This window comes from Penicillium mononematosum (genome assembly GCF_028829835.1).
Source record: "Penicillium mononematosum strain IBT 11891 chromosome Unknown utg000005l:1.0-9366267.0:1.0-9372171.0, whole genome shotgun sequence".
NCBI classification, from domain to species: domain Eukaryota; kingdom Fungi; phylum Ascomycota; class Eurotiomycetes; order Eurotiales; family Aspergillaceae; genus Penicillium; species Penicillium mononematosum.
In genome coordinates, this window is record NW_026643275.1 from 1,619,487 (window position 1) to 1,646,310 (window position 26,824).

The window sequence follows — 26,824 nt, forward strand, 5'->3', positions numbered from 1 at the left end:
TTTGGTATCTGAAATAGATGATTTGGGGGTCGGGGGCGGGGGGGGGGAAGGGTGAAGGTGAAGGTGAAGGGGTGAAATGTGAGAAGTAAATAAAAAGTGAGAGAAGAGTGAGGATTACTGGTAGGGCCGTACCAGAATGGGATGCGGATGCGTTCCATACGTAAGCCGCTCCAATATTTGACAAACTATAAATTAACCTTAACTATACAAAACACTTTTGACAGGTCTTGTCCATCTGTCCCTCTTCAACTACTATCTCACAAAGGCCTTGTCAACATCATTTCTGAGGTTTGTCTGAGGTGGTCACTCCACATTCCTTTTTATTTGGGGTTAGTGCCATGCCCCATCACCTTCATCCCTTTCTATATTCCTCCAACCATATACGGATACACAGCATGCCGCTCGAGCTAAGACAAAGTCTTCATGTGTGGATCCTGCTAGGCACCCTTGCTAACTGGCATTGGGTAAACTTCGAGAACAACCGGATGGTAGAAACCAGCTTCTCCAACAGGAACTCAACGCTACGTTGGTCCATGGTCTCCTCAGTAGCTGTGACCATAAGCTCAAGCTGCGATCCGCGTTCCACAGAAATGATACCCAGCTGACCGTGCGCCAACTTGGAGCTAGCCCAATCGCGACCAGATGACGAGCGAACACCACCCATTTCGAAGGGCTCCGCGGCTTCTTCGCTCTGGTGGTGAACAAGACAAGCCATTTTCGAGCCAGGTTGCCACTCTGTGCAACATTCTGCGATGGCGTCGAACGATGCCTCGTCATGAGCAGTGATTTCTAGCTGCTGTGCCTGAACATGATGCAAGAAGGTTTCCACAGTCGAGTCAGGTTCAATCTTGATTCGAACAGGCAGGTGATTCAAGCAGGGCCCAATAGCTGTATTCGCGTCCAAGAAGGAACTTCCACGTCCGTGAACAACCTGACCTAAAATAATATCGGATTGCGCGGTTTTCTCAAACAGGACCCATGAGAAAGCCGCTTTCACCAGCGTTGACACGGTCATGTCCGGTGGAGGAGAGGGCATTTCCGTTTGGCGCTTTTCGACAATGTCATTATATGAAATCTGTGCCTTTCCAGTTTGACCAAGGGGATCGAGAGCAGCGGACGGAGCGCCCTGAAGGTATCGTTGCCAGAATGAAATCTCGGCCTTGTTCAGATCGCTCATTCTCTTATAAGCGATATCCTTGAATTGCGCAGCCGGTGTGAGAGGCTCGTTCTGATATGCCTTTTTGATTGTCGCCCACAGCAACGGTATGGAGGCCCCATCATACTGCGCGTGCGATATGTGAAGAATCAATGCAGTGCACTGTTTGGTGCGGCTAGTCACGAGAGTAAAGCTCACTGGCATTGTACCCTGGGCTGTGGAGGGTGGAGCCTTTCGTTCGGACTCTCGCGCAACATATGCCTCTGGATCATCACAGTAAACAATATTCAGCACAGGCTCAACATCCCGGAGGATCACCTGGAAAAATCGGCCATTGGACTCCACAAATACTGTGCGTAAGATGCTGTGGTGCGCCACAACCTGCCTGCACATGCTTTGCAGTCTGTTGATGTCGAGGGCCGCTGGGAATACTTGTGCCATCGAGACTGGGGATGCGTGGGTTATGTAGAAAATTTGGAATGGGAGTGCCGGGATGATATCTTCCACATTATCTCTAACCAAAGGATGTCCCGATGTGGAGTGAGAAGCAAGAAGCTCTGCACGTTCGTGATCCGTAATCAGGGAGTATGGTGTATGGGACCGCAAGGAAGATGCAGTCTGTGCCCCATCTATGATATCGGCGGAGTTGACGATGGTAGCATGTTCGGCAACGCGGGTTATTGTTTTCCACTGGAACAGACTCTCCACTGTATACTGGATCCCAGCTGCCCGAGCCCTCGATGCAGCTTTGAGAGCTGAGATGGAATCACCCCCCAATTGGAAGAAGCTGTCCTCAGCGCCAATCTCGTCCGCTGCGATATCGAGTACTTTCGCCCAGATGTGCTGCAATTCCCGTTCCGTCCCGCTGGCGGGCACTCGCTTATCTGAAGGCGCTTCAGCGAACAATGACTCTAGCTGCACTCGCGTTGCGCTCGCCGCCGAGTCCCTCAATAACTTTCGGTCTACTTTGCCACTGGTGCTATGAGGTATCCGCCGAAGCGGCACGAATGCAGATGGTACCATATAATCTGGCAGAATGTCACAGAGTTGGCGTTTGAGGCTTGCAACCTGGGCGGCAAAGTTGGTCGGGACAACAATTTCCAGGGAAGGGATCGCGGTGGACACCAGTGCAGCCGACCCAGTCGATTTTGAAGCGACAAAGACAACCAAGCATTTTGAATTCATCGAAGCCTTCGGTGTCACAATCTCAGCCACGATGTCCGTCAGGTCTTCGGGCCAGATTTCCTGCAGTCGCTTCTCAACTTCAGCAAGCTCAAAGCGTTGACCTCGTAGCTTGACCTGGAGGTCCTTTCGTCCTACAAACGTGAGGGATCCGTCCTCTTCATAACGAACAAGGTCGCCTGTTCGATAGACCCGGCCACCGCCAGTGGAGCCAACACGTCGCATCCATGTTGGAGATGAGATGAAGTTCATCGCTGTTTGGTCCGGACTGTTCAAGTATCCGCGACCCACCAGAGGTCCTTGAAGAAGCAGCTCGCCCACAGCCCCAATAGGAGCAATTCGGTTAGGATTTTGTGGGTCGGTTACCCAGCAGGCGCCAGCAATCGGGAAACCGATATTCCCGCCTTGCGAGGTAGAGTCAATTGCGGACTGCACAGTAAATGTGGCCGTGCATTCTGCTGGACCGTAACCAGCTACTATATGTGCATGTGGCATCCACTGCTTAATGTCGCTTGACCGAAGGGCTTCCCCACCGAACATGATTGTCCGGAGTGATCCCAACTCGTTTGGCAGTATTGCGCGCGACACACTGGGGGTTAAATAGGCATGAGATGGCTCTAGCCCTTGCAATGCCTCAGTTAATCGGCCCCTGCGCTCAGACTCCGTCAGAACGCAGATGCAAGCGCCCGCAAGCAATGAACCAAGTATTTCCGTAATGCTGATGTCGAAAGCATAGGAGGAGAAGTTCAGGACGCGGGCACCTGGGCCAATACCCATCAAATGGGAAACTTCATTGATCATTGTCATGAAGGAACCATCCTCAATCACAACTCCCTTGGGTTTACCCGTTGAACCAGACGTGAAGACCGCATAAAGAGCACGGTCTAGACCCGAACGGGTCATCTTATGACCTGATATAGATGCACACTCGCGGTCGATGCTCTGGGGCATGATCACAACATTGTGGAACAGCGCCTTGGCTTCATGACGATGCTCGGGCGATGTAAGAATGAAAGGAGGCTTTACTTGTTCGCATATGTCCCGAAGCCGCTCTTGTGGATGTGAGGTGTCCAGAAGGACGAAGGCTGCGCCTGCTTTGAGCACGGCCAACACCGCTACCACAGTCCAGCATGACCGATCCAAGTATATTGGAACAAAGACCTCTGATGATGCTCTCTGCAATTGCAGAAGGCTGGCCACGTTGCTAGAAAGAATGTCTAGTTCTTTATAGGATAGACAGAAGTTCGACGACGAGACGGCTAGACTCAACGGTTGTCTCTCACAATGCTGAGAAATCACATCGGTGACCGACACCGGACATCGTGCCGGAAATCCAATGTTCCAGGCTTGCAGCAGCTGAATATCCTTGTCATTCAGTGTAGCAATTTCGTGCACCAGCTTTGCTGGATGACGGTGCACCTGCTGCAGAATGTGGCTGAATTGGTCCAGCATATGTTCTACTTGCCATGCTGGAATGACAGTTTCATCAGTGGACACTGCAATAGTCACCATATTTGGCTTGAGCATAACGGCTATTTGGATGGCGTAGGTGTTCGACGCAGCATCCCCCGATGATGTTCCCATGGGTTCCATAGGACCGTTTGCGGTGCCCAAGTTTTCAACCTCTCCTCTCCCTTCCACAATTAGGGTTTGGAACAGACAAGCTTGCTTTGCCTCCGGTCCTATGGCCGCAATCTCAGGTAGTCCCACCTGTTCGAATGGAATGAGCTGTATTGTCCGCTCTTGCAGATCTCTGAGGGCGTGTGAGACGGTCGCATTATCATCGATCTGCACGCGCAAAGGAAGCGTGGCAATTGTTGGACCAGCCATGCCCTCGATACCATTGACGGACGCTGCTCGGCCAGGGGACACAATGCCAAATACCACATCGTCATTACTCTGGTAATGAGACTGAACAAGGGCCCATGCGAAACGAATGACGGTGGTTCGACTGACACATTCATCCATCACCGGACCGGTCTCAATCGTTCGTACCGTTTGTTTCGACGCCTGAGGCCGATATGATGTGGAAGGAAGTGTGGGAAATGGCTCGGCGGTAAGTTCGTGGAATTCACGACGCCAGTGTTCGACTGCGTCCTTCTGTTGCGACATAGAATACTTGATGAATTCTTTGAATGGAGTCATATCGGAGGGATCCAATAGCTGGCCTTGGTAGGCCGCTTGTGCGCGGTGCACAAGCAGAGGCAGTGACCAGGAGTCATAAAGAGCATGATGAATGGTGATAATCAGGTCCAGTTGCTGATCTATGCTGGAATCCTCGTTCGGCACCGGGATGACTTCGAACTGCACTAGTGGCTGGCCTAAAAGAACGTCCCATTGTAACTTTTTCTCTCCCTTCGTGTCCCCCGAAATCCAGTGAAGCTCGGTGTTCTGTACCAGGACTTGCATGAAGCCAAACTCCGAATGAATGAATCGGGTGCGCAGAATTCCGTTGTGCTTCGCTACCGTCTCCCAAGCTGTCTTCAATAAGGACAGATCAATATCCGTCCTAGGCGGAAACGATGATATGCGATATATGACCCGGGGCGCTCCGCTGTCAAAGCTACCATACCGGCCTGCAATGCGGTACAGGGGTATATGTCTGCGATCTGCTCTCTCGAGAGGCTGCATTGTTCCATTGCTTGGGTTTTCAATTCTTCGCGGTGATTTGGCGAGAGCATTGAAAACGGGGGCACGGAATCATCCACTTCATTTGGTTCGGAGTTCGCCCGCTCCTTCAGCTCTGGATCTGGAAGTGAGCAATTCAGTGCGAGATCGCTAAGCTTAGGATGCAAGAAAATATCCGAGACTCCCAGTTGTATGCCTTGCTCGCTAGCTGCGGCAGCCAGCTTCATTGCTGCGATCGAGTCTCCGCCCAAGCGGAAGAAGTTGTCGTCAGGTCCGACAGTTTCCACAGGGCGAGCCAGAACTTCAGCCCAGCAATTTTGCAAAGCAAGTTCGCCTTTAGTCATTTCTCTTAACTGTCGCAGGTGGTGGGTGGTCGCCTGTTTACCAATCTGTGCTCGTAGCGCTTGAGATGCTGCATGCCGGAGTTGTTTTCGGTCAATCTTTCCATTCACCAATCGTGGTACCTGATAGACAGGAATAAATGCAGATGGAATAAGAGAAGCTGGAACATCTGCCCGAAGACGCGATTGCATCTGCTCCACGGCCGCCTCGAAATCATTAGAATCGCAACTGTCTGCTGGTTGGATAATGGAGGCCACCAAGTGTGCATCTTTGGCATCGCCTGGTGAGATCAAGTCTGCAAAGACTTCAGGGTCGCTGATAGGGAAGCACTGCTGAACGTGGTGCTCAACTTCGGCAAGTTCTATACGCTGCCCACGCAGCTTGACTTGACGGTCTTTCCGCCCGATGTATTGTATAGAGCCATCCACAAGACGCCTCACAAGGTCACCTGTTCGGTACAAGATGCCCTTTCGGGAACCACGGATCTTGCGTAGCCAAGTGGAGTATGGAATGAATGCCGTTGCCATTGCCTCCGGGCGATTAACGTAACCGCGACCGACAATAGGACCATCGATGAGCAGTTCTCCCACAGCACCCACAGGTAAGAGTTTCTCTGCTCCGTTTGGATGCGCCACCCATGCGGCACAACCAGCAGGGTGTCCAATATTTGATTCATCTTGTGAGAGGTATTGCGGCGATGGCTGGGCCGCGGCAATGACAGAGCATTCTGAAGGACCGTAGGCATTCATTAAGCGTACATGCGATGACCAGCGACGGACATCGTCCCTAGTCATGCCCTCTCCACCGAGCACAAGTGTTTCCAACGTCGAAACGTGCTGCGGATTTAGGATTCGTGCAACAGAAGGGGTCAGCAGCGCCCAGTTTACTCGCATCTCGCGGATTGCATGACCCAGTCTCTGGTTTCGGTCTCCGTCGGAGGGAATACAGATACAGCCACCGACCAGAAGAGTGTCGATCATTTCCACAATGCTAGCATCAAAAGCATACGAGGCGAATTGTATGACCCGGGCATTTCTATCAAGACGAAGTACCTGGGTATGCGCAGCTGATGCTGACAGGAACGACTGGTGCTCGATGACGCTTGCCTTGGGCCTACCGGTCGAGCCAGACGTAAAAACAGCATACGCAGCGGACTTCGGACTAGTGACCGATGGGGCACTGTCTTTCAGAATGCGTGACTGCGACATTTCGCTGAGGTCCTCCACGATGATGGGGTTCGGCGCTAGACTGGCTGCAAGCTCAAGGTACTTCGATGACGTGATGATAACTGGACACTGGAAGTCCACTTGCACCATCTCTTGCAGTCTCTCTGCTGGATGCGACGGGTCAAGCAAGATGAATGCTCCACCTGCCTTCATGATGGCAATTATTGCGACAACTGTCCATAGGGATCGTTCACGGCATACTGGCACAAATACCTCCGGACCGACACCAAGGCAGACCAGGTCTGTAGCCAATAGAGAAGAAAGAAGGTCGAGAGTCTCATATGTCAATTGACCATCCCAGGAATCGACTGCAGGAGATGTCGGTTGCGCCGCCGTAATTCGTTGTATGTCTGTGTGAATACAAGATCGCACAGTTTGCGGTAGGTTGTAATTGAAATCAAGCATCTGAATCTCATTCTTCCCCATTGACAGATTGATGTCGCTTAGGTTGCTGATTGTGGGATCAATAAGCTGCAGAACGACATGAGAAAATGTGTCGGCCACCAGTTCAGCCTGAGCTTCAGCCACAGCGTGTGTCCAGTATGTAAGATCACAATCGATGGTCGCTTCACGCGAAGTGATATTGATAGTCAAGTCATACTGTGCTTTGGTAAGCGATTGCTTCTCTGCTCTAAATGGATGCTGCTGGGGTAAAAACATCGCAGACACTATTCACACATACCTCAGTTGAGTCGATTCCATCTTCTGGTTGCAATTTAATCCTTTCAGATTTTTCAGGAAACAGACTGCCCGCGTCATTTTGTAACGACATCGCGGTATTGAACAAAGGTTGGCCGGAGCGGTTTAAAGAATGCATGACCTCTGCCAAAGAGCAATGTTGGTGATCAAGGCTTCGCGCGTAGGCCGCATGGTTTCCGGCAAGGGTTGACAGAACAGATGATTCATCCGCTAAAGATAGTCGACAAATCAAAAGATTGATCAAAGGCCCGGAGATATTGTGCGCGTCTTGCACCGGAATATCACGGCAAGCATTCAGATACCCGAAGCATACAGACTCGTTTCCTGTGTACACACGGAGAACAATACCCCAAGCGACTTGGAGCAGACTGGAAATGGTGATGCTATGATGCTGGCAGAATGAGCGGAGATCTTGTGCAATATCCATGGAGAACGGTAATGACTTCAGAGAGCTTGCGTCGGTCCCATGGTCTTTCAACCCAAGAGATGGGAAAACACATGGATGAACATCAGTCAAGTATTCCTTCCAATACGACTCCGAGGCCTTATGGTCCCGACTTTGCAGATAACCGAGGTACCTGCTATAGCTGCCCGCAGACTCGGCGTCTAGTGCTCCATTGCATGCTTGGTGGAATTCTGACAACAGCCTTTGCTCTGTGATACCGTCAACAAGAATGTGGTGGATAGCTAGTTGGCAATAAGCTCCGCCATGAGGCTCAATTGCGACGGTAAGCTGATGTGGTGGGCGACCCTTTGTGTTTGATGATTTTGGATTCAGCAGGAACTCATCCGAAAGAGACGGGACTTTGCCCTCCGCACGCAATTCTGAACTCGACAACACCTTGATGTTTGCCTCGCAAGATCTCAGAACTACTTGGACAGGATGACCGTGCCCTTTGACGCCATCGGCGAAGACGGTGCGCAAGATGGGTTGACGGTCAACAACCTGCTGCCATGCTTGCTTCACCTCAGTGATATCGATTGGGGAGTTGGCGGACGTTGGGGACAGAGACCACCGGATATGCGACCAGTATACTTGAGGGTTTCTCAATTGGCTCAGCCACATGCCGAGTTGAATGGGTGAACAAGGGAACATATCCTCTATTCCAGACGGAGAAACATCGAATCGACCTGATACCTGATGGAGTAGACTGTGGAGATGGTCTTCGCTTGCAAATGATAGCAGTGGGAAGTCGACAGCGGCTAGTCGCTGCTCCTGCTGCAGCTCCATGGGGAGTTCCTCAAGGGTTTGTAGGCAATTGCTGATCCATTGCTCAAGTCGATCCTGATGCTGCAATCGTTGGTTATATATAAAGGACAAGTTGAGAGAGCCGTTCATGACGGTTGCGTTCACATCAATGAGAGCCATGCGCGGCAAGTCAGCCGCCATGGGGAGAAGAGAATCATCTTGGACTGACGTCATCTGAAGGAGGGCACCCGGTCGTTCAAATTGTTGGAAAAGGCCGGTGTAGTTGAAAAGAATCTCCATTGGGGAATGAGTCTTGAATTTTTCCGGTCCATCGGGGTGGAGGAATCGCGACGCAAAGTACGCCCATCCGTTGGTGGATATGCTACGCCGGCCGTCTTTCGTCAGCTGCAAGATCCTCCTGACGTTGTCCTCTCTCTTGACATCCAAAAACAAAGGTGCAATAGTGGTGAACCACCCAACTGTGCGGGATATATCAATTTCCGGATCCCAAGGCTCTCTCCCGTGTCCTTCGCTGAACATGGTGGGTGCAGGTCGGTTGTCAAAGGCCTGAACAAAGGCGTAAAGTACGGCTGCCTGAATGATTTCCACTGGCTGGGTGTGGAATGCGCCATTTGCAGCACCAATTATTGCCTCCGTTGTTTCCTGCGATACTGTTATGGTTCGTCGCGTTGCATCCGCCCAGGTGTTCTCACTCAGGATAGCCTCTGAGCCCCAGTACTCCATTGATGGACGTGGGATTTCTGTCTTCAGCGTTTCACTTGGGTTAAGGAGGCGCTGGCATAGCCTTTTTGCAGTCGGGACCATTGCTGGAATGATATGGAAAGAGGTTGAATTGTACGGCCCGTGCTGAGGATATCTTCCAGGTCTTGCAGAACGATGCGCCATGATACTAGGTCAATCACAAGATGATGAGCCATCAACCCCAAGAACTGCTCTCCGGCATCTGTAGTGATAATGTCAACAACGATCATCACTCCCTGGACGATATCAAGTGTGCTCTGGCTGGTTGACAAAATCCTCTGCAAGGCTGCACGGTCGTTGATAGATGGCACCCGGTGCTCTCTAAACCGAAGGCTTCTAGACACATCAGGGCCAATAACCTGTCCCCATTGACCGTCTGCTCGTTGTTCAAAACGGGCGCGGAGCATTGAATGAGTGGAAACAATCTTCTCGATCGCTCGTTTAATCTCAGGAGGTGGAAGGGGCTTGCCGAGCCGAAGAATGAACTCGAGGGTGAACTTGTTGTGACCATTGGGCACTCGTTCAAAGAAGAGCTTCTGGATTGGGGAGAGCTCAAACCACACATCTGTTTGATCGTCCACTCCGGCTGTGGCCAAAGAAACGGATCCGGAATCTTGGATCTTTTCAGCCAGTTGCCTGATGCTTGGAAACCGGAAGATATCAGCAACAGCTACTTTGAGGCCGACGGTGCGACAGCCTGCAGCAACTTGCATCGCGCTGACAGAATCTCCTCCCAGGCGGAAAAAGCTTTCCGTGGTTCCGATTTCTTCAACAGTTCGGTTTAGCGTCTTGGCCCAGATCTCTTGAAGCTTCTCCTCGCGGGAGGTCGACGGCGCCTCCGGTTGCATTTTTACAGCTCGATAAGCCTTCATCTGCTCCAAGGACAGCTTATTGGCCTGCTCCTGGATAGAACGTCGATTGGTCTTTCCAGATGGCGTCAGAGGTACATGGGATAGAGGTAGGTAAAACCGCGGGATCATGAAAGATGGTAGAACATCCGACATGGTGGCCTCTGCCGCAGCACAAGCTTCACGAAACTCGTCGGTTGGAGGAAGGAACTGGGCTTGAGGATTGCCATCATCTTCCGAAGACGCAGGGAGACATATGAATGCTACCAGCAAAGCCTCCGGTCGATGATCATTGATGCTGTTCTGAGGAGATGACCGAAGAACGTCTGCAAGGGTCTGGCGGGCTTTCGGAAATGCTTTGTGAAGATGGTACTCAATGTCCGCCAGTTCCAAACGCTGTCCGTGTAGCTTGACCTGAGTATCCTTCCGTCCGAAGTATCGGAAACTACCATCCCCAGTGGCTTGCACCAAATCTCCGCTTTTGTACAATTTTCCGGATGGAGGGGAGCCAAGTTGTAGGCGCCAGGGGGGTGCTTCGACGAAGACCCGAACCGTCTGCTCGGGATTCGATAGATAACCCTTGCCAACGATTGGTCCTTCTATTAATAATTCTCCAGTGCATCCCTGTGGCATGAGCACACGATGATCTTCCGGATGAACGACCCATCCAGATCCACCTGTGCTGAACCCTATGTTCGCTGGATCGTTGCTCTTGAGATTTGGTTGCACGCTGAACACTGCTGAGCACTCCGCTGGGCCGTAGGCATTTCCAACGTGCACAAAAGGCTCCCAGCGGACAACATCGCTAGCGAGAACTGCCTCTCCGACGAACATCAATACCTTCAAGGTCTGAACGCTGTCCGGACTAATGATCCGGGTGACACTGGGCGTCAGGCACGCAACGTCTACAGCAAAGCGGTTCATAGCTTCCACAAGATGACTGTGGCAGTCATCCGTTGATGGAATGCAAACACATCCTCCGTTGATAAGCGTACTCAGGTGCTCGATAATGCAGGAGTCGAAGGCAGGAGAGGCAAATTGTAACACACGCGACCCCGGAGTGAAGTGGTATGGTTTGCCATGAGCTACGGAGCTTGAAGCATAGCCTTCGTGATGAACTATTACACCTTTGGGGGTTCCTGTGGATCCAGAGGTAAACGTGAGATACATGGGGTCCTGCGGACTGACGGAGGACTTCTTAGATGAGGTATGGGAATGCGGTTGCTCCGGGTCGAAGGTTTCCACGTTGAACAACGTTTGAATCCCAAGCTTGGCCGCCAGGTCAATATGACAGCCGCAAGTCAATACGAGAGGAGCTGCAACAGCTTCGCACATATTCCGTAACCGGGACTGTGGATGTGATGGCTCTAGCAGCACAAATGCAGCACCAGATTTCATGACAGCAAGCATAGCGACCGCCATCCACTTAGTCTTTCCCAAGAGAAGAGGTACAAATGACCCAGGGCCAACACCATGCCAAGCAAGATGGCCAGCCAATACTGAAGACAATTCATCAAGGGCTAAGTATGAATAACTGCCATCCCAGCTACTGATTGCCGGGGCAAGAGGCTGTTGTCGCACGCGTCTTTCAATTAGAGAATGAACACACGGCATGGCATCAGGGCGCTTTGTCAAGATGTTCTGGCGGCGGAGATCGCTCAAATCTTCGGGGCTTACGAGACTGATTTCGGAAATTGTGAGGCCCGGTTTAGTGTCGATCTGCTCGTATATATGGATGAATTGGGAGAGAATTCGCTCCATTTGAATGGGCTCCGTTACCGCCGGGTCAAAAGAAGCCTCAATCCACATTGTCATGGTCGAGGGGCGACATCTTAGGATCAACGGATACATATCATATGTCAATTGTGTCGATCGACTCTGAGAGAATATATCGGGAAGTTGATGGCCATCCCGAGGCTCGACCGAGAGCAGAGTCTGGAAATGACACGCTGCTGCTGGACCAGGTCCAAGGCGAAGCAGATTTTGCAATCCAACATGTTCGAACCCCATAGATGCCGCCCATTCGTCCTGTACTGCAACCAACGCATCTGAAACAGTACTCTTCCCGCACAGCTTGATGCGCACCGGTACGCTAGCGAGTGCAGGTCCGCTCAAGTCCTGGACTCCCTCAACGGACACTGCACGACCAGCGTTGACTGCTCCAAATAAGGTATCGTCAGAGTCAGTATAGACCGATTGCAGAATCGCCCACGCCAACCGGAACTTGGTGCCGACCGTGCTTGAGGAACCATTTCCGGATTGGATGTTAAAGGACCTCTCTAGCCGCTCGGTTGGTCTGGCAGAATGACCCACTGTGGGTAGTTGAGGAAACGCCCTCATTGTGGCCTCGTGTGCATCACGGAACATGGACCCCCAGAAATCATTGGCTTTGTCTTGGGTCCGCTGTACATGATCCACTAGCGGCCGAAAGGGGTGGAAAGACAGTTCTTCGCCTCTGTAGGCAGCATCGGCCTGGCGCAACAACAATGCCATAGACCAATGGTCGCAGATGGAATGGTGGATTGTCACTTTCAGCTTATGTTCGGTGATGTTGAAGAAGAAATACGCCAGCGGGGCGCCTGCTCGCCAGGACGGGCTGGTAATTTCGCCATTTATGCCGTCGTCGGTCTCCTGCACCTGCCATGGAATTGATCCCCGCACCACTGCCTGCACACATCCGCGCTGACTAGTTGGAATCATGCGAGTCCTCAAGATCGGGTTGGCTTGGGCCGTCGTAATCCAAGCCTCTTGGAGCTTATGGTGGTCAATTTCTCGTGGCAGACGGTATTCGTGTTCGATGGTGTATGCTCTTGGGTCTTTGAACGTGAGGGCTATCATGGCTTCCTGGAGGGCAGTGCAGGCATATACATCTTCAATCTCTTCCAAGGAGCAATGGCATTGATCGGCCACTTGCTGCCAAATCCCATCTATCTCATTTTCCTTCTCAGTCGATGGAGATGGAGTAAGAGGTTCTTTGTTGAGCGACATCAATGTTTCCTCCACCGAATCCCCCGGCGGGGTGATGGCCCCTGTGGCAGGGAGGTCTTTTGATGGTCTCATGCTGTATTCGGGTTGCTGAGGTACCATGATCTCAAATTCCTTCTCCATTCGGTTAGAATATATACCTCTACTATTGAGGTCCATATTGACATATTGACATACCTGTGTCACTCAATCGTGGCTGTCTTGTGTGATTCTGACTTTATTTAACTCACAACCTCGTGGGCATTGTTCCTGATATGAGAATCGAGAGTTAGAATAAGAGTTCCTGGCAGCCAAGAGGCGAGTTGAAATGAGCCTTATACGACAATATCGGCGATGTCCGTAGTACCTAGAGCTACACCTTCGAATAATAATCACGCTATGGCTCCATAGAGGGCGGGATAAACATTATGCGCCCTGATCCAGAGGTATAGAGACATTGTCAATGTAACATGATAGCTTCCTTGACGTACGCCGTAAACTCTACATCTGAAACAGAGATCTTTTCCGGCGATTTCCACTTCTTCTCGTGCATTCTGTCGAGCGCTCACATTGTATATTCATCATCGATCGAGCTCGTTCCAGGTTTTTCACAATATATTTCCTAATTTGGTAGTATGGAAGACCCACGTGAGCCAACGTCTAAATAAAAGTTTGGGTTACATCCGAAATCTTTAATTCCACCTTTGGTTGACATCACCGGTCCACTGATAATGCCATTTTGGCCAATGTGAGATATCAAAGACATTGTGATGATTTTAAGACTATGAGAGATTATGTTGTTGCCTTTTAAGGGTCCGTGCCTTGAATGGTTCGTGTTCGCATTCGTGTTCTGGAGCGCTAAGGATCCCCCTGATTTCTTGAAAGATGACAGGTTTCTTGATTTTCTTGACAATATTCATCCCAAGAACACCGAAATGGTGCAGGTGTCCTTCGACAAACAACTTTTCTTTCACTAAACTGCTGTGTTGACCGGGTGAAAAAAAAAAAATGCCTTCGCCGTCAGCTTCCCCGCATCGTATCGGAACGCCGGAGGTACCAACATCACCAGATAACAACTCCATTGCCAGTGCAGACATTGTCGCTCGTTCGAAGTCAAAAGATGAGACAGCCAAACCAGCAAGTCTCGGTAGCTATGCGGTAGGTCCTTATTTATTGATGGAGGCTTGGTCTACTATCGCTCACATCTCCTCCAGAGGATCCTATCATATGGTGCCTCCCATGGGGGTATTTATATTATGATTCTAGGGCTGATTTGTGCCATGGCTTCGGGAATTGTAAGGGCAAATTTCGAGCTGTACTCAACATCAACTAATGAAACTCCAGGCTCTTCCGTTGATGAACATTGTCTTTGGCCAGCTGGTCGGCACCTTCAATGAGTACTTTATTCCGGGATCGGGTATCACAGAGGGGTCATTCAAGTCCTCAGTCAACCAAAATAGGTAAATGTCGCAGTGTATCTCTCATGGCAGCGAACTAACCGTCTCCTTTTAGCTTGTATATTGTGTATTTATTTATCGGAAAGTTCTGTCTGACTTACATATCCATGGTATGGTTTTCTACCCTGCATACCTCCTTTATTACTCACACCAGACAGATTTGTTTTCGATTGATCAGCCTCCGTGCCTCGGGAGCCTTGCGCCTGGAGTACACCCAGGCTCTCTTTTCACTTCCTATGAGCAAGCTGGACGAGATGTCAGTCGGAACTGTCACACATGCGATTACGGCGCTGTCAAATACGATCCAGCAAAGTGTTTCCGATCGACTCGCCATTCTGTTTCAGTCACTCGCCTTGCTCATTTCGGCTTACGCAATCGCATTCCGTTATTCTTGGGCATTGACGCTTGTTGTCAGTTCGGCCATTGTATTTGTGATCCTTGGCTTTAGCCTGACACTGCCATTTTTGGTCAAGGCCCAGCAGAGTGTGGACAAGGCAGATGAGAAGCATGCCGCGCTCGCCGCAGAAGTATTCGGTTCTATTCGGACAGTGTTCGCCCTGGGTGCTGAGCAACCACTCTTCAAAAAGTATACCCGGTGGGTCGAGGAAGCACGAAAACGTGGCCTGCGTATGTCTTTAGTCAGTGGCCTTCACCTTGGAATGCTCTTCTTTGCGATGTATGTCAGCTTCGCTCTGGCCTTCTGGTTTGGGTTGAAGCTGTATCGCGAAGGTCACATTGCTAACATTAACACCGTGATCACGTATGCTTATCCCACCTTCTGAATACCTGTGATGCCGTTCTCTGACAATCCATTAGGGTATTCTTTTCCGTGCTCCTCGTGGTCACTATTTTGGGAGGCATTGCAGGGCCATTGATGGCTATCTCGAAGGCCATAAGTGCATCAGGCGCCTTTTTTGGTGTTATTGATTCCAAGAGGGACGATCCACCGGGAATCCGAGAGCCAGAGGTATCCAGCCATGCTGATATCGTGTTTCAGAACGCGACGTTTTCGTATCCCACAAGACCAGAAATGACTGTGCTTAAGGGATTTAATGCACGGTTTGAGCGAAATAAAACCACAGCTCTGGTCGGACCATCCGGTTCGGGGAAAAGTACTATTGTCGCTATGATCGAGCGATGGTACCAACTTCAGTCCGAGGAAGATGAAGAGGCCACATCGGGTCAAATCCATGTGGGAGATCACAATATCAATGACTTGGATGTGAAGTGGTGGCGATCGCAGATCGGACTTGTTCAGCAAGAGCCATTCTTATTCAACGATTCAATATACAACAATGTTGCTTTTGGTCTGATCGGATCACAGTGGGAGAATGATACAGAGTCTGTGAAGATGGAACTCATCACCGCAGCTTGCAAGCAAGCCTTTGCAGATGAATTTATCGACCGCCTCCCCATGGTATTATTACACCCTCGCTACGTTTTCTTTAGTTTTCATTTGTCTGATTATTCCAATTCTAGGGTTACTCGACCACTGTCGGGGAAGGTGGAATCACATTGAGTGGCGGACAGCGCCAAAGAATTGCCATCGCGCGGAGTATCGTCAGCCAACCCCAAATTCTCATTCTTGATGAAGCGACCAGTTCGATCGATATTCAAGGAGAAAGGATTGTGCAAGCAGCCCTCGATCGTGTATCCAAAGATCGCACTACAATCATGATCGCTCATCGTTTGTCCACCGTCCGCCGCGCGGACAAGATCATCGTCATGAAAGACGGCCGGAATTCAGAAGAAGGTTCCCACCAAGAGTTAATGCTCAAGGAAGGGATATACCATAGCTTGGTTCATGCGCAACAGCTGGAGCCACTGACAGATTTGATGGATGCCGATGTGCCAGATTCGATTCTTTCGCAGAAAGAAGAAGTCAAGCCTCAAGTTCACACCACTAAAGAAGGCGGTGATCAACAACCCCAGGAAAGTCCCGTGCCCGAAAGAGGCTTTGGCTTTTTCCACAGCTTTGGGGTGCTCATTTATGAAAATCGTAGCCATTGGCTCTTATATGCACTGACGCTAATCGGGGCTGTAGGGGCAGGTTGTAAGTATTCACCGTACTCTCCGCGAATTTCCAGATATAGGCTAACAGAGTCCAACAGCCGGATTCTCCCTACAAAGTTGGCTTTTTGCCAGACTTGTGGAAGTTTTCCAGTTCACTGGCCAGAAGCTCGTGGACGCCGCGAACTTCTGGGCATTGATGTTTTTCATCCTCGCCCTTGCCATGGCGACCTTCTACTTTATGCTAGGATTTTCGTCCAATTCCATCTCAATGGTGAGTTTATATACGTCCTCGGAGCTGGAGCAAAGCTAACTGTTCAGTTTGTCGTGTCCAATGCTCGGCTGGACTATTTCTACAACCTATTGTCCAAACCCGTGTGGTTCTATGACCGCGAGGAGAATTCCTCAGGTAGTCTGATTTCCAGGCTCTCCACCGATTCAAAACAGTTACAGGAGATGTTTGGTCCCACTGGTGTTTTTCCTCTCATTTCGATCTTCAACGTCATCGGTTGTGTTGCAATCTCGTTCGCCTTTGGATGGAAACTGGCGGCTGTCACCTTTTTCGCCGCCATGCCATTCTTATTTCTCTCTGCCTTCATGCGCATTCGATATGAGATCAAATTCGAAAGCCTAAACGCCGAAGTCTATGCCGATAGCTCCAAGTTCGCAACGGAGGCGGTCCGGGCCTTTAGGACGGTCACTGCTCTGACCATGGAAGATTCAATTTTGCAAAGATATTCAAGGCTGCTGAAAGAACAGCGTCAGAAGGCCACCCGGAAGGCGTGGTACGCAACGTTGGTATTTGCGTTTTCCGACAGTGTCGAGCTATGTGCCATGGCACTCGCCTTCTGGTACGGCGGCCAGCTCCTCGCGTCTCGCGAATACGACCCGGTTGCATTTTTCGTGGTCTACATTGCTATTATTCAAGGCGGCCAATCAGCTGGGCAGTTCTTCAGTTTTGGTCCAAATATTGCCCAGGCTAAGGCTTCTGCCAATCGCATATTGGCTGCACGACTACCTACTGCGGGGCAACTTCAGCATGTCCCGGTTGGACCGCTGTCTTCTTCGGAGCACACTCCCAGTCCCTCTGTTGAAATTCAAAACGTCTCTTTTCAATATCCTTCTCGCGAGGTACCGACATTTGTTGATCTAAATCTCTCCATTGAGAGTGGTCAATTCGTAGCATTTGTCGGACCTTCAGGCTGCGGAAAATCTACGCTTGTCTCCCTACTGGAGCGCTTCTATGACTGCACTCAGGGAGCCATCCTGTTTGGTGGCCGAGACATTCGTTCCATTGAACTGTCCTCTTACAGAAGTGCCTTGTCGCTCGTGGCCCAGGAGCCGAAACTCTTCGAAGGCACCATCCGTGAGAATCTCCTTCTCGGTCTGGAAGCCCCCAATAATCCGACTACCGAGGACCAAATGATTCAAGCATGCAAGGACGCCGAAATTCATGACTTCATCGTATCTCTGCCAGATGGCTTCTTGACAGAACTTGGCGTCAACGCTCAGGCCTCACTGAGTGGTGGGCAAAAACAGCGTCTTTGTATTGCGCGATCCTTGATCCGAAAACCGCTACTTCTCCTTCTCGATGAGGCCACATCCAGTTTGGACTCTCAGTCGGAAAGTCTTGTACAAGGCGCTATGGAGAGATTGGCAAGCAAGCGAAACATGACTATTATTGCGGTCGCGCACAGACTAGCAACCATTCAAAAAGCCGATGCAATTTTTGTCTTCGGAGAAGGGGCGTCGGGACAGGGATCGAGCATTCTTGAGTCCGGAACACATCATGAATTGTTGCGCAGAAAGGGGGCTTATTGGCAGATGGTATGTTCCCCGCTCAGCCGCATCTACTTATAACTAACGTGATTATAGTGTCAAGCGCAAGCTCTAGACCGATGATGGGATGAGCCTTTCAAGCAAGGCCGTTTCATTTATTCTCTTCTCCTATCTCATACTTCTGTATCTCATAAACCAATACACAACGTTTAACAGACTGCATGTGTCAGCACATCAATTTCACTTGAAGAACTCGGAAACACTTACTGCCTATCACCCCGTTTACTGGAATATCAATAGAGGTAGTGTAGCTGGCAGCCTCACTTAGAAGGTACACGTAGGCACCGCCGAGCTCCTGTACCTCGGCCAACCTAGGGAATCCACCATAATACTTCAGCTGCTGTTCCCAGTCCGGCTGCTGAGGGACCCAGTATGTCATGGCGGTCTTGACTAGACCAGGCGATACACTGTTGACACGGATACCGTACTGCGCCCATTCCATTGCCAAAGTGTGGGTCATGTTTCGTACGCCTGCCTTCGAGGCACCGTAGGGAGTGGAAGGGACGCGCTGAAATGCAATGTCAGTGATCATCCGGAAAGAAATCGAAGGTAGGTTTACCTTGTTGGGACGGTAAGAGGCCATTGATGCTGTGAAGACAATAGATCCCTTTATTCCAATCTTGATGAATGCACGAGCAGCGGCGCGTGCGGTGTAGAAAGCCCCGAAGAGATTAACATTGAACAAGGTCTCAATATCCTCCTGGGTGAAGTCCAGAGCAGCTTTGTGGTTTGTTCGTCCAGCGTTAACCACCATTCCGTGCAGAGCGCCAGCTTCCTCGATGATCCTATCGATTGCCGCGGTGATAGTCGATTCCTCGGTCACATTGGCGGTGACAGCAAAGAGCTGACCGGGATAGTGCTTGGAGAGAGTAGCAAAATCTTCTCCAGTCTCCCCAATGTCAATCGAGTAGACCTTGGTCGCGCCGTTGGAAAGGCAGCACTCGGCGATACCGAGACCAATACCGCGATTGGCACCGGTGACTAACGAAATTAGCACAATTGTAGATCTTAATATTCCGTACATACTAGCAATAACCTTTCCACCGAGGGTGACTTGAGTCTGAGGTGTGCTTTCTGGGGCCATAGCCGGGTGGTCGGTCACAGAGGAAGCCATTATGAAATGTGATTAATGGATACAGAAGATTGACTGGGAGACAAGAGTAAAGTTAAGAGAAGACACATTCCTTTTTATAAATCACACTTACTCCCATTGAAACACACAGCATTCCCCCCGCGTATCTCGAGTCGAGGTACGTCCGAGACAGGAAAGATATTGGACAAGGGCTCCCCGAGACGAGACGACACGATGCAGGCCCACTATGGCGATTCGGGAGATTGGAGCATAAAGAGATGGAAAGAGTCAGGTCCCTAGATAGAAATGAAGCATTAGAATCGAGAGATATTTCCACCTGGGCACCTTCCGGAGCCATTAATAAGAAATTTTGAACTTTCTATGGAATAATAAGGACGATCAGATAAAACGGCAAATACGACCCAACAGTACTTGTATGTAGATATTCCCTGTTAACTTCAAAAGTGTTCAGATCACCATATTGGCACAATTTCCCTTCCTTCATGCCTTGCCCGCCGAACCGCAGATCTCCATCCATTTGATGGTCAGGTCCGTCACCTTCTGAATGCCCTCCTCGATAAGTTGGGTGTGCGGCATCTTTCCCACATTTTCCCGAAGATGGTCGTAGTAATCGTCCAAGACCAGTCGGTTTACATTGATCTTGGTGACACCAGCAGCCACACAGCGTTTGATCAGCTCCGGGGCAAACCCATTGGTGCCATGTATAGCCAAATTGATTCTACCATTTGCACGAGCTCGCACCATCTCAAATCTGACCATATAGTTAGTGATGTATCTCCCCCGAGGCACTGATACTCACCTTTCGAAATCAAGATGCGGGCCTCGCGGGCCATATTCACCATGGACATTGCCAAAAGCGGGGGCAAGGACATCCACACCCGTGCCGATGAACTCGTCTACTTCCTCAGAGGTCGTCAAACATGCTTCCAATCCCGCAGTATCCATGACTCCATCCTCTCCCCCCTCGATACGACCCGGCTCGGCTTCCGTGGCCTTCTCGCGCTCGTTGCAATATTGTACCAACTCACGCGTCTTTTTCAAGTTTGTTTCCTTGTCGTAGTGCGACATGTCCACCATGATACTATTGAATGGAAGCTCTGCTGCGCGCTTGATAATAGCTTCGGATTGAGCGTGGTCGAGGTGAACACTGATAGGTACGCTTGCATGCTTGGCGGCGTCGGCTGCGGCACGAACTAGCAAACCATCTGTGACCTCGATGGCCCAAGGGAATAGTTGAATAATTAGTGGTGAGCGTGCGGTCTCTGCGGCTCGGACGAAGCCCAGGATTTGTTCGAGGTTGTAAGCGATGACGGCGATGACCCCGTAGTGGCCGATCTCGGCCGCGTGGAGAATGCGCTTATAGCGGTTGGAGTCTTTCCAGGACATTATGATAGAGAAGTGCAATAGATAAAATTTGAATTGTATTCATTGAGGGTGTCCAGCCAACTTATTATTAAGTGCTGACCGACTCCAGGGCTAGGGATGCCGTTAAGTGAGAGTTGACCCCGAGACGGGGTACTATTTGTCCCGAGGCCTCAAAGCTTTAATCCCAAGGCTTTTTGGTTATTAAAATCCACCTTATAGGCTTATTTAAATAAAATGGAAAATACAAAGGATACATGCCCAAAACCTCAGTCAATTCCTTATGGAATAGATCGCGCCAAGTTCGCGGCAGCTGCCTCTTTTGTCGGCTCGTGGTCTGCCCAAAAATGCTGGAGCTCTTCACCTAAAGATCTAACTGGCCAGCCACTACGTTCGCGACAGGATTCCAGCAGTTCCAAGATAGCCTCTCGGGTATCGTGTTCTTGAGTAAATAGTCCGGCTATTTTCCTGTTGGTATTGTTTCTTAAATAAGGTGCATTGAAAGACTTACCGATATATAGAGCTTGCGATGACATTATGCTGGATGGGTTGTCTTTTAGTGTCACAGCAATACCGCAGATATTCTCCACGCAGTGCTTGATTACACTTTGTCGCTCGGTATACTGCTCAATGCCTCCTAGCCTAGGCTCATGAGCAAGTAGTAAGATATGCGACACGCTAAATAATTGAATCGCGACGGCTATATCTGGTGTTAGTTGTTTCCAGGGATTGCAGTGCACTGTCTTTTCATCCATACCAAATGCATGTGGGCGGATCCAGATAGGTCGAAAATATGACTGGTGGCGTGAGCCGAGCGGCAAGGGAGAGAACTCAATGGTCAGGTGTTGTTGCCAGTCATCTAACATCTTGCGAAGATGGTTTGCCTCATCGACCCGACGTCCGATATCTGCTTCGGTCACCGCATCGGCGCAATAGCTGATCACCTTCGCAGTATTGTATATTGAGCGTCTGGCAAGTTCGTGTGGTGATAATTCGGAAAGGGGCTTTTGCGGAACCCAAAATGTAAGAGTTTTGCGTTTCTCCCGGAAAGCCGCCCAGATGTCTTGACAAAGCCATGCCCACCAAACGGCCGAACGCAATCCTCCAGACTCGCCATGAATGGTTTGGGATCTCTGTATCAAAAACACACCCTCGAGATGCCTCTCCCAATCATTCGTAGAATTGTCAAGCATCTCGTAAGCGGAAATGATCAACGTTGTTGCGAGCAGCTCGAGGCTTCTTTTGTAACCAGAGTACTGCATAGCCTTTTGCACATAGTGTAGAGTCTGGTAATAATATTGAAGAGCTGCTTCCTGCTTGTTTGGCACGTTACGATCGCTCAGATGGGGATTCAAGGCCAGGTGTCGATATGCAAGAGCGAGTATAGCATTCATCAGCCCCGCATTGTATATCTGCAGATACCAGGTCAGTATTCCAATTGCAGAATCTTGTTTGCAAGGCTGAAATTAGCTTACGGCCAAGTGCGCAACGAACGTAGAAAATTGGGCTGTGGGATCGAAGAGATCAATCTGTTAAAGAGCGTTGTAAGCCAAGCATTTCCAAGTCTTAAGCATGGCAAATTGTGCATACCCATGGGCTCACTCGAGTTACGAAATGTTCAAACAATGTCTCCTCGCCCGGCAGAAGCTCAATTTGCTCTCGTGACTGCCATATCTGCTCATCTCCCAGCGTATTGCCCCCTGCAGTACCAGCTTGCGTTGGGTCGTGACTTGCATAAATGGAAGAAGGGCCGTCTAATACCAGCGTCGCGCATTGCAACGAGCTGAGTTGGGTTTGGCCATCTGGATTAGAGTGGCCCTGCAGCGAGAAACCTTGATTCACCCAGGAATTATGGGTCGTAGACACCTGTGAACTGTCCTTAGCAGCATCATTAGCTAGCAGCCCAAACCACCGAACTGCCGCAAGGGATGAATTAGAGGGTGACAAAGAGGCATCTGTCGAAGCCACCAGATTCTGGTTCGAATCGGATTGACTCCCTCTCAGTTGATCAAGTTGGGCAGGTTGAGAGATGTTGGGATCGACCGCAAAACTGGGCCAGCCTGGGACAATAGCTTCGCGCAGTCCCGAGAGCGCGGAGTTTGTCTGAGCTGTACTCGATTCTCGTTCGTTGTCCTCCACTGCGACCGCACCTTGCTGGGCGCTCAAATCAGGAACAGCGTCTGTAACGGCCCCGTCCGAGGCTGGAAGGTTGACGCTGCGACGACCCGAGCTAGCGAATTCGCAGATCTTGTTATTTTTGGCACAAGCGCCGCATATCGGCTTTGCCTCGTCACATTTCAAGTGTCGTTTCCGGCATGTTATGCTATATCTCGTTATGTGAGCACAAGCTGAAGCCTTTGAGAGGCAAATGACCCACCATCCATTCGTCGTCCGCAGGCCGCGGCCGCGGGACTTTCGTACGCGTGGCCGTCTGTAAGGTGATCGCGAATGCATTGCGGCATCAGAGCATGCGCTACCATCGTAGTGGTCAAGAGCCGAATCCATCAGCAATTTCCCGTTTTCCTCGTCTCGGGTCGCAAAACTCTTATCCACTTTAAGTTCCTTGCCCGAGTGCCTTTCTCGTCTCGAGGGTGCGGGGAACCCCAGATTCGTCTCCACAAATATAAACAGTCACACGCGAGTGGCCACAAAAATGCGTTGATTCAACCCCTTCTTCTTTGTCCATGCCATTCGCTCTCAATCCTCTAAAATTCAGACAGGGCGATACCTTATTAACTAACTGGGCTGTTGAAGTGGTGTGTTATCACCTCTCTCTTTCTCTTCCTCTCTCTCTATATATACATATCACACCCCACACCCACCTTTAATGTCCCACGTATGAATAACTCCCTGCCGCTGAATTAATAGTATATAATCTGAAATGCAGTGCAGCAAGTTACAAGAAGACTGAATCCGGCTTGCCTCTTACCATTTATATTTTCACTTGCTTCTAGCAATTATCTCTACCTATTATTCAACTATACTGGAAGACTGCAGTTCCATGACATGATGCATTCTAACATGTAACCTAATACATACGACCATAGGGTGTGGAAAACAGGGCTTCCCGTCCGCTCAGCCGTACTTAAGCCACACGCCGGTGAGTTAGTAGTTGGGTGGGTGACCACCAGCGAATCCTCACTGTTGTATGTTTTTGTTCTTTTTTTGTTCTCCTTTAAAGTTCATTAGGACAGAGTTGACACTCAAATACAAGCTACCGACAAAGCCACGAGAACGCTTTAGTCACGGCTAAGGATATAGACTACCTTTTACGATCCACATCATCAGAGGGAGGTCTCGGTGTGTGCCGAGCTGGACTGAGCGGGCCGCTACCCCAGCTGCTGGGTCGTCACGATAAAAAAAGAAACCTGCTCGGGGATGTCGCAAAGGGATCATAACCTGATGGAGAGGCTACGCAAAGAGGAGTGGAGAAAGACAGTGATACATTCTGAGCGAAGCCCTCACTGAGAGAGAGAGGAAGGAAGAAAGGTAGAGAGAGAGAAAACCAGCTATCTGGCTCGTCCTGTCACCCGTGGTGGCCTCATCCATCCAACGCAAAGCCCTCTCTTTAGTACTATCAGTACTACTCTTTTCTGGAGCGCACCTCCAGTCTTTGCAAGGGCTTGTTGGTCTACTTGTCTATCAAGAATAGCTTCTCATTAAGCTGTTTCTTGCTCTTTATCTCTTGCTTACAGCATCTTGCTAAGATTTCTTGAGATACCTCTCACTTTGGAGCTATTTTCTCCTGTTGACAAGTGAGCTCTATCTCCCCTTTGCAGCATCTCTTTGTTGGAGTGCTGTGCTTTGTTGAGAAGCTTTGTCTAGCTCTCAGCTGTCTCTCACTTCACTTGAGTGAGCTCTATCTGCTTCGTTGGGCCAGGAAACCACTATTGCTGACGTCTCGTTGGATATCGGCATTTTTGAATCGTGGTTCAATGCTCTAAAGGAGTCGAATTTCAGTCCATCGCAGCCACTCCCTTACTTTTACTTACGCCATCCCGTTTGGTCTTATTGGCGCGTAAGGGCCACCTCAGCACAACCGTCGGATTTAGCGCACTGCCAATCATCCTTTGACCACTCTGTGCCGCGATACAGGAAATGTCCTGGCCGGTTACAACAACGAGCCAATCACTATCGGCGGTGATATCCCTACCCTCGCTGTCACGACCGCCGAGATCCGATACCCTCTCATCGTCCAGCAGGAGCATGATCGGAAATATCATTCACACAAGCTGTACAGCCCCCCCCAGCGCACAGCCCAAGCCTCAACCGCCTAGCAGGGCTCGGATCAATCAGCTCACATGAACTGGTCGACATACCGTCAACTCTGTCACTGACATCATCCCCCAGCGGAGCCGTTACGCAAAGTGGCCGGCCGACTTTAATTCAGATGGGGACATCTATCCCGACCGATGGCCCATGGGGGACCCTGTCGTTGTCTGGGCATTTGATTTACCGTTTATCGCCGTCTACCGGGATTACTACGCTATGGTCGGATCACATTTGCGAAAATATATTTGGCTGGTGACGAAGAAGACTAGTGGAGACGCTCTGACACATAAGGGATTTCACTTCGGAGAGATCGTGGCGCGACCTGACAAATTGCCGCAGGCCGTCAATCCCAAGACAACCCTACATATCGACGCCGAGGACTACGACTGGACGCACTTCAAGGATGCCCCAAGTATGCGTTGCGTCGCTAACAATCTTATCCTTACATACTACCACGGCGATCTCACCTTGACGCGCCCGACTAACATTGCCGGTGTCGGCGCCCTGGCCCGGATCATCCAATTATCCTGGCTTGGACGGTGTTCCGTGGCAGAAACCAGGAGTATAAGAACCTGGCCCTTCCCCACCGTCACCGAGCCAGTTAGTTGTCCTCAATCCAGTCCTTAGTCTTCAGTTGTGTGTGTTCAGTAGGCCTGTGTGGCCATCTTAGTTCGTATGTGTTTGTGCCTTGCCAACGGCTCAGATATCAGTCAGCCACATCGGGTGAAAATTGTAAGCACTGAAAGGTGAGGGGAAGATGTATTCCTTCTAACTACGGCAGCCTATCTGAAGGGTGACGGTCCGGTCAGGTGACTGTCACCGTCACATCCCCGCTTGGCTGAATTTATGAACCGGTCCAAGAGCCGCATGTTGTCTGCTGATATTTCGGCCTTCTCCGAAATGGGCCCTGATCATGGCTTTGGTGTGTTTTGGCACGAATCGCGACAACGCAGCCTCCCTGCCCACAACGCGTGTTGCCGTCTACGGCAGTGTATAGCCGCCAGTGCGCCATATCGTATTTTTCCATGTTGGCTCGGACTAAAACTGCGTTTACCTGACGGGCGAGAAGTAATCACTGTTCCGACGCACGCTTTTGTGAAATTGAGACATATCAAAACGCCGTCCTCAAGTACCTCACATACGAGTGTATCGGCTGAAGTTCCTATTCCACATACTGTGGACAGAAGGAACACTAGCTGGTTCTGGCGCACAGCCTCGGGTGATGGTTTATACTTTACCCGATGGCTGGTGGAAATGTTCAAATGTTCCTGTCCGCCTTAGCGATTGACTTCGTCGTCACCAAAGCTGGGATACCATCGGAGGCCCGCTCGTCTGCGGTCGCACAGTTCACAGAAAGCGAGTCTAGTACTGTTAGGCTACGATACTGGAGATACGCTAGTGAATAGCACTAGCATGGGGGAAAATCGGGGAAGAAGATAGGTATCATGAATCTATGGAAAGCAGGCTGTATGTGAAGCCTGTACTAACAAAGAAATGGCAAAATGGCAAACTAGCAAACAGCTCAGTCTGCACAAAGAGACAAAGACATCCCATGTATGTCAACAAGTACACGCGTTCTGGTGACTACCTATACTTGCGGGGCACTGGGTCTGAATATGCATCCTTTTGCAGCCGCATCGTCCTTCTGGAAGCAGCTCAGAACTACAACAGACTATTCCAATCGATTGGCCGTCTTCATCGCTTGGGGCAGACCGTCGAGCAAAAAGCGTGGTATTTATTCAGAACCACACTATCCAGCGCTTACATGTGTTCAACTGCACTAAAAAGCTGCTAA

The 26,824-nt window shown here is 50.3% G+C and overlaps 7 protein-coding genes across 7 annotated transcripts; 2 read left to right on the forward strand and 5 right to left on the reverse strand.

The window, feature by feature from the left end:
* Positions 1-421: 421 nt before the first annotated feature.
* On the reverse strand, positions 422-13,140 carry N7519_008712 (uncharacterized protein; the record flags this gene model as incomplete). The annotated part of the gene is made up of 4 exons (XM_057295487.1): positions 422-4,819; positions 4,906-7,134; positions 7,217-9,249; positions 9,282-13,140. The coding sequence occupies 4 exons, from the start codon at positions 13,138-13,140 to the stop codon at positions 422-424; spliced, it is 12,519 nt and encodes a 4,172-aa protein (XP_057143369.1).
* Positions 13,141-14,004: 864 nt separating this feature from the next.
* On the forward strand, positions 14,005-18,365 carry N7519_008713 (ABC transporter ATP-binding protein; the record flags this gene model as incomplete). The annotated part of the gene is made up of 10 exons (XM_057295488.1): positions 14,005-14,154; positions 14,211-14,291; positions 14,341-14,456; positions 14,509-14,563; positions 14,612-15,213; positions 15,270-15,870; positions 15,933-16,506; positions 16,565-16,737; positions 16,785-18,290; positions 18,339-18,365. The coding sequence occupies 10 exons, from the start codon at positions 14,005-14,007 to the stop codon at positions 18,363-18,365; spliced, it is 3,885 nt and encodes a 1,294-aa protein (XP_057143370.1).
* Positions 18,366-18,451: 86 nt separating this feature from the next.
* Positions 18,452-19,416, reverse strand: N7519_008714 (uncharacterized protein; the record flags this gene model as incomplete). Its single annotated transcript, XM_057295489.1, has 4 exons — positions 18,452-18,459; positions 18,510-18,810; positions 18,862-19,283; positions 19,329-19,416. The coding sequence occupies 4 exons, from the start codon at positions 19,414-19,416 to the stop codon at positions 18,452-18,454; spliced, it is 819 nt and encodes a 272-aa protein (XP_057143371.1).
* A 459-nt stretch (positions 19,417-19,875) lies between these two features.
* Positions 19,876-20,781, reverse strand: N7519_008715 (class II fructose-bisphosphate aldolase; the record flags this gene model as incomplete). Its single annotated transcript, XM_057295490.1, has 2 exons — positions 19,876-20,146; positions 20,195-20,781. 2 exons carry the CDS (start codon positions 20,779-20,781, stop codon positions 19,876-19,878), a joined length of 858 nt encoding a protein of 285 aa, XP_057143372.1.
* A 257-nt stretch (positions 20,782-21,038) lies between these two features.
* On the reverse strand, positions 21,039-23,211 carry N7519_008716 (Zn(II)2Cys6 transcription factor domain-containing protein; the record flags this gene model as incomplete). The annotated part of the gene is made up of 4 exons (XM_057295491.1): positions 21,039-22,169; positions 22,233-22,286; positions 22,348-23,080; positions 23,135-23,211. 4 exons carry the CDS (start codon positions 23,209-23,211, stop codon positions 21,039-21,041), a joined length of 1,995 nt encoding a protein of 664 aa, XP_057143373.1.
* A 1,405-nt stretch (positions 23,212-24,616) lies between these two features.
* N7519_008717 (uncharacterized protein) lies at positions 24,617-24,965 on the reverse strand (the record flags this gene model as incomplete). The annotated part of the gene is made up of 2 exons (XM_057295492.1): positions 24,617-24,697; positions 24,750-24,965. 2 exons carry the CDS (start codon positions 24,963-24,965, stop codon positions 24,617-24,619), a joined length of 297 nt encoding a protein of 98 aa, XP_057143374.1.
* Positions 24,966-25,176: 211 nt separating this feature from the next.
* On the forward strand, positions 25,177-25,656 carry N7519_008718 (uncharacterized protein; the record flags this gene model as incomplete). The annotated part of the gene is made up of 1 exon (XM_057295493.1): positions 25,177-25,656. One exon carries the CDS (start codon positions 25,177-25,179, stop codon positions 25,654-25,656), a length of 480 nt encoding a protein of 159 aa, XP_057143375.1.
* Between the last annotated feature and the right edge of the window lie 1,168 nt (positions 25,657-26,824).